The 7320-nt window shown below is 48.9% G+C and overlaps 1 protein-coding gene across 1 annotated transcript in view; it reads left to right on the plus strand.

Moving 5' to 3' along the window:
- The window catches only part of AP2A2 (adaptor-related protein complex 2, alpha 2 subunit), a 92615-nt gene that overhangs the window by 28454 nt on the left and 56841 nt on the right, over nt 1-7320 (plus strand). The window contains exon 2 of the mRNA XM_011993856.1: nt 4957-5025. Coding sequence (XP_011849246.1) covers nt 4957-5025 — 69 coding nt within the window. The remainder of the gene's footprint in view (nt 1-4956; nt 5026-7320) is intronic.

Here is a 7320-nt window from a genome sequence, read left to right on the forward strand (position 1 = left end):
TGTATGTGTGTATTTGGTGTGTACGTGTATGTGTATTTGTGTATGTGTGTATTTGTGTTTGTGTGTGTATTTGTGTATGTGTGTATTTGGTGTGTGTGTGTGTGTGTGTGTGTTGAAAATTGGGCAATTAAAGCTGTGGATGAGAAGCTGTGGCTTGTCTGTGTGTTTGTTCCACAGAGGAGACGGGTGTAACGGCCTGTGTCTCCTGCCGGTTACCTCTGTAACTCTACATTATGTGCTCTTCGTTTCTGATTTCGCGACCTTACGTAAAATCTGTAGATTCTGCTTAGGAAAGTTGATTTAGCTCATGTAGTATTACTTTCTCTGTCTCCTGCCCCCAGGTTTGTATTATTTCTGCTTTGGATCTGAGCTCTGTTGATTCTGGACAACATAGGTTCCCCCTCAGAGTGGCTTCTTTCCCTGGTGTTTGGGTGGGTAAAGTAGAGGGCACATGACAGGGAGAGAGCACAAGGTCCCCAGTTGCAGACTTAATAGCACAGATCTGTGTACACCTTTGTGAGAAGCACACATGTACACACACAGTGAGTGGTGCACACACACGTGCACACACAGTGGCATGCACACGTGAGGCACACGCACACTGACACACTGCACCCAGTGCAGAGTGCTTCACTCATGCGCAGTCCCAGCCGTGTGAAGCCTCCTGCAGGCTTTGTGTGGCAGAAGCTCCCAAGACACTGTTTTCATGACTTTCAGCCAAGTTCAAAAAACCTGTCATCCTGGGGGGCGTCAGGCTGCCAGCATCCTCCTGTGCCTGCTGCCCTGCTTTCTTGGGAGCCATCCGCTGGTCAGCCATCATACAGAGAGGAGTGGGGATGCTGAGACTGGGCAGCCTGCCCAGGGGTCACTGCCGTGAGCAGCTTTCAGGGCTGGGAATAGACGGGGACAGGAGGTTTGGGTGTGTCTGTGTCTTGTTGAAGGTCCTCTGAGGGCAGAAGCTGGTGTGTTCCCAGCACCTGGGGCAGTGCTGGGTGGGGGAGCTGCCTCATAGGCACTTGATTTTCCTGTTCTGACCACCTGTCCATCTGGAGTTTTCTAGGGCAGGACTGGCTCAAAGGAGTGTTTGTTCAACTCAGGAAACATTCAGCCTTATTTGTTAGCAAATGTGTGGTAAAAGACAAACGATGTTCTGGAGGAGGGAGCTTGTCTTGTGGGGGAGGCAAGATCAGTTTTGGAAGCAGCAGTGGTTGCGTTAGGCCCCGTGACTGCGTAGGGCAGGGGTGAACTCTTTGTCCTCTGATCTGTGCGCACCAGGCCTGGCGGGGCCGCTTGTGCCATGTTCTGATATGGATGGGTTGCTGCGGAGGCCTTTTACTTCAGCCAGAGATCCTTAAACCAAAGACTCACTTGAGAAGGTTTTTTAAATAGTCAGATTTATTGTTGCTTTAAAAAAGTGACTTAGGGCCAGGTGCAGTGGCTCACACCTGTAATCCCATCACTTTAGGAGGCCGAGGTGAGAGGACTGCTTGAGCTCAGGAGTTCGAGACCAGCCCAAATACCACAGTGAGAACTTGTCTCTGTTTTTTCTTTTTTCTTTTTTTTCTTTTTTGGGACGGAATCTTGCTGTGTCACCTCACTGCAACTTCTGCCTCCCAGGTTCAAGTGATTCTCCTGCCTCAGCCTCCCAAGTAGCTGGGACTACAGGCATCTGCCACCACACCTGGCTAATTTTTGTATTTTCAGTAGAGACGGGGTTTCACCACGTTGGCCAGGCTAGTCTCAGACTCCTGACCTCAGGCGATCCACCTGCCTCGGATGAGGCACCTCCGCTCCTGGCCATATTTTTAATTTTTTAAAAAATAAAAAATAAGAATGAAAAGTGACTTAAATGTACACCAACTTGTTTTTGCACACAACTCACCTTACCCTGTGTGATGAATAATTGTATTTTGACAGTGCTTGTTAAACGTGTGTCCCTATTAAGATCACTTTGTACTCTTTAAGCCTTAGTTTTCACGGCTGGTCCAGGTAGAGTTTAACTACACGTGGTCTCGTCTCTCTCCCATGCCTGGCTTGTGACGTACATGCAAGTATTTGTTGAGCAAGGGCCATTTAGCAATAGATTTAGCATGTACTGAAAGTTTGATTGTCGCATGTCTAATGTGCATTTTCCCTCTTTTGTACAATGGAGAATTCCCAAATTTCATGGGTGTGAGCTGAGAAAAGACTTTAAGCTATTATTCCTCTGCTGTCCCACTACAACACAGAAGACTTCTGTGACCCCAAAATATGTGGGGATTTCTCCCCATCAGCAAACAAGCAATCCGTTCTGCAGTGGGCACCAGCTGGGTGTCCTCCAACTCGATTCTGACACCGTCTACCTGGAGGTAGTGTCAGACCCCACAGGGCAGTCCCAGGACTGCCTCCTACTTCTCATGTTAGCCTCAAGCCTCAGGTTGTGACCTGCGCTCCTGCACGACAGACTGTGAATGGACATCTCATGACCCCCCCTTTGGATTCAATTAGTTTGCTAGAGTGGCTCACAGAACTCAGGGAAACACGTTTATTTGATCATAAAGGCTAGTACGAAGGGTGCAGGTGAAGTGATGCGTAGGGCATGGTACTGGGGCATGGCTGCTCCATGTCCCTCCAGGGATCCCCGTGTGTTCAGTTATCTGGACGCTCCCCAAACCCTGTCCGCCTGGGCCTTTTGTGGAGACTTCATTGGATAGGCATGATTGACGGCAGTGTACAAATGGGACTGGACCAAAAGGGTGTGATCTAAACCCAGCAGAGCCTGTCTGTGCAGATTCTTCCTGGCCTCTCTGTGTAGCATTCCTCCCCCGGGGTGTGGGGCAGGGCCCCTTGAGAAATGGGGGTCTTGTGACCCACAGTCAGACAAGGTAGGTCAGAGAATTTATTTGTGGCCAGCTCCAAGACAGAAAGGTGGGGGGTGTTAGAGTCCCTTGCTAGTCTCAGGGCCTGCCTTGGGGAAAAATACCAAGAGCTATGAGAGTTGTTAGCCAGGAACTGTGGACAGACCCAGCATGTCAATATAGTATCACCAGAAACTGTGGACAGAACCAGCATGTCTGTATAATATCACCAGAAACTGTGGACAGAACCAACATATCACCAGGAACTGTGGACAGAACCAGCATGTCCGTTTAATATCACAGTAAGAGCTGTGAGAGTTGTGAGCCAGGAACTGTGGACAGACCCAGCATGTCCGTATAATATCACAGTCGTATATTATCAAAGTGGACTTACCAGATTTTGTAGGAAAACCCTCGTGTTCCTACAAACCACTGTTTGCCCTGCAGCGCAGACCTGCTCCCTGTATCGTAATCCCTCCTAGCTTCATCTCTTTCCTTATGCGGTACATGGTGATTAAATAGGTGTGCGACTTCTTGATCAGTAACAGTCTTCTACCAGACTGTGTCTTCCATGAGGGTAACAGAGACCATGACTGTTTTTGCTCATCCTTGTGCCTTGGTGCCCAGCACAGTGTGTGGACAGTTGTAGGTGTTCAGTGGATATTTATGGAACAGATGCGTCAGTCTGTCTTTAAGATTCCCTCTAGCTGTGCACTGAGTTGCCTCCGTGGCTCCACCCCAGTTCGTGTGCTGAAGCCCCAACCTCAGTGTGACTGGATTTGGAGATAGGGCTTTCAGGAGGCAGTTAAGGTTAAATGAAGTCACAGGGGTGGGATCCTAATCCTGTAGGGTTGGTGGCCTTATAAGAGGAAGAGAGAGTGTGCTCACTTCATAAGCATGCATCAAAGAAAGGCCACGTGAGCACACAGAAGGTGGCTGTCTGCAAGCCAGGAAGAGAGCCCTCACCAGAAACCACCCTGCTGGTGCACGGACCACAGCCTTCCAGCCTCCAGGACTGTGAGATAAACTGTTTCAGCCACCCAGCCTGGGGTGTTTTGTCATGGCAGCCAGAGCGGACTAAGGTACCTGTAACTAAGTAAGAGACATGAAACTAAGTAAGAGACTAAGTAAGAGACATGAAATTGAAATGTGTCAATTCAGGTATTTTGATTGCTGTTGGGGATGGATAAGCCAAAAAGAAAGACTATTTTAAATGACTAGATTTTGTAACAGATAGGTCGTAACATCTATCAACAGATAGACCGAGTAGATCAGTCTTTCCTGCTTTGGACAGAAGCTAGCCTTTGGGCCTGTTGGTGGGAGCACTCCTAATGTTATTAATGATATTAGTACCTAACCGTATTTGTTGAGGACTTTTCTTGTAGGAATGCTCATCCCATCATGAGGGCCCACCTCATGACCCCATCTAAACCCAGTCACCTTCCAAAGATTCCATCTTCAGATACCATGACATTGGGTTTAGGGCTTCAACATGCGAATTTTGGGGGGACAGAAACATTCAGTCCATACGGCAGAGGAGGCAGGCTGATGGGCCCAGCCTTTATTTTAACGGGCACATCTGAGCTGAGTCTTGAAGGATGCGTGTTGCAGAGGCTGCATCTATTTTGCAACTGCAGTTGATCCAGGAGGAAACTGTGGAGGTGAATTTATAAAAGAAAATTGGAAGCCTATGGTGGTAAAATTGTGTACTTTTGGCAGTAAAAGTTGATTTTAGGAGTAAACCGCTGTGTTATTAGTGGATGACAGTTTATCATGGCAAACGTCCGGCAGGTATTTGAGTTCTGAGCTTGGTAAAAAGGTAGAGTTAGAAATGGTGCTGTGGAGCACCCCTGGGTGTGCGGCGGCCGGCCGGGCGGTTCAGGACGTGCTCCTTCGCTGTCCTGACCCAGGTGCTCCCCTCTGCTGGGCCCCGACCCCAGCCCTGCTGCAGCCCCTTCCTGCCGGCTCTGGGTTGGAGGCAGGTGTCTGCTTTGGCTTTTCTCCTGCCTTGAAGTGGGGCCTCAACCCATTCGTGAGTTCTGAGTGTCAGTCTTATCAGGGAAATGGTGTTTCTTTAGAAATCAGTTAAAATAAAAATGCCTTTTGTTCTTTTTTTTAGGCAAAAGTAAAGAAGCAGAAATAAAAAGGATAAACAAGGAACTGGCAAATATCAGATCAAAATTTAAAGGTAAGTATGTTTAACCTTTTCCAGGAAATGTCCTGTTGTAAATTTTCTGTAATAAGAACCCAGTCTTTTAATACTGTCTTCTTTTCCCCCACACTGAAGTGAAGTTCTCAGTTTCTACAGTTTCTATCAGGGCTCTGTCAGAATTAGGAAATGGCACGTGTGCAGCTGGTTAGGTGCGGCGGCCCCTCCTGGTGTCTGGTCTTTTCCTGGAGCTGGAACAGCACCGGTCCGGTCCCTGGCTGCATGTCACAGTGTTAGCCACCAGGCCAGTGTGCTGGGGGTTCAGAGGACAAACACCAAGTACGGGAAGCGCTCTGCGCAAGGCGCCACCAAACGTTTCCTGCTGACGGTCAACAGGGACCTGACCCGCTCTCGGCAGACTACCTCTCTGTGAGCCAGTGTGCGGGCTGAGGGCCTTCCCTGAACATCCTTCCTTTGAAGAATTGTGAAGTGTAGACTTAGTGTTCAGCCCTTAGGACATTTGTGAAAGCCCAGTTAATCCTTCAAGCCTTAGTTTTTCAGTTAATGTTTACAGATTTGCGATCTGGCTCACCTCCCTTTGCATACCTTAGCCACAGTGTAGCTGAAATTGCTCAGGCACAGTGAATCGGGAAGAGGGCTGAGCCTGACCCCTGTAGAACTGGAGGGACAGGCAGAACACAGCTTGGGGACTCCTGGAGTTTCATGGGATGGGTGCTTTTGAGGGCTTGAGAATGGAGAATGGATATCCAGTAGTTTCTTTTTTCTTTTTTGAGATGGAGTCTTGCTGTGTCGCCCAGTGTGGAGTGCAGTGGCACGATCTTGGCTCACCTCAACCTCTGTCTTCCAGGTTCAAGTGATTCTCCTGCCTCAGCCTTCAAGTAGCTGGGATTACAGGTGTGTGGCACCACACACCTGTAATTTTATTTAATAGAGACAGGGTTTCTCCATATTGGCCAGGCTGGTCTTGAACTCCCAACCTCAAGTGATCTGCGCACCTTGCGCTCCCAAAGTGCTGGGATTACAGGCGTGAGACACTACTGTGCCTGGCCTGGCTGATTTCTGTACTTCTAGTAGAGATGGGGTTTCTCCATGTTGGTCAAGCTGATCTTGAACTCCTGACCTCAAGTGATCCACCTGTCTCTGCCTCCCAAAGCGCTGGGATTACAGGAGTGAGCCACTGTGCCTGGCCTGGCTGATTTTTGTACTTTTAGTAGAGACGGGGTTTCTCCGTGTTGGTCAGGCTGGTCTCGAATTCCTGACCTCAGGTGATTCGCCCGCTTTGGCCTCCCAAAGTGCTGGGATTTCAGGCATGAGCCACTATGCCCGGTGTGCACATTGTTACATTGTTCTCAAATGTAAAATGGGGAAACCAGTGATCTCAAATTGGGTTCTCCAGGATGCGGACTCTGAAATGGGCTGTGTACAGAAGATTTATTGGAGAGTGACACCAGTGAAAAGTAAAGGGCAGAAGCAGAAGGAGATGTGGGTCTGACAGAGTTGCCACCACCTGCCCATCAGGGAGCTCGGGAGCCCAGATTGCCAGCTGGAGGCGGTGGCACTGGGTTGAAAGGGCTGCACCCTGGCACCCTCTCGCTCAGCCGTGGCTCTCCACGTGGGGAGCCTGATCCTGACAAAGCTAGCCCCTGCCAGCCGGCCTTTACTCTTGGTGCCACTGGGCCTTCATTGAACGGGATCTGTGTCTGCTCATTGTGAGGAAATGAGGAAATACATAGAAATTGCTTGAAAAGAAACCAGCGCCCAGCCAATGTTAATCCATTTTGTTTTTGTGAAAAGGGTTCATGGCCTTTAGAATGCTAAAGATTAAATTTGAATGGGAGATTTTTACAGGTTTCAGAATAATAATCTAATTTGTTGAGGTATAACTTTAAAGACTTTGTTAGGCTGTTAAATTTACAAACTCTCTGGCCAGGTGTGGTGGCTTCACGCCTGTAATCCCAGCACTTTGGGAGGCTGAGGCGGGTGGATCACTTGAGGTCAGGAGTTCAAAACCAGCCTGACCAACATGGTAAAACCCCATCTCTGCTAAAAATACAAAAAAATTTAGCTGGTCATGGTGGCATGTGCCTGTAATCCCAGCTACTCCTGAGGCAGGAGAATTGCTTGAATGTGGGAGGAGGAGGTTGCAGTGAGCTGAGATCGCACCGTTGCACTCCAGCCTGGGTTACAAAAGCAAAACTCCATCTCAAAAAAAAAAGGGAGCCGAGCATGGGCTCACGCCTGTTATCCCAGCACTTTAGGAGGCCGAGGTGGGTAGGTCGCTTGAGGTTGGGAGTTCAAGACCAGCCTGGCCAA

Source organism: Mandrillus leucophaeus, unplaced genomic scaffold, assembly GCF_000951045.1.
Source record: "Mandrillus leucophaeus isolate KB7577 unplaced genomic scaffold, Mleu.le_1.0 Scaffold435, whole genome shotgun sequence".
NCBI lineage: Eukaryota > Metazoa > Chordata > Mammalia > Primates > Cercopithecidae > Mandrillus > Mandrillus leucophaeus.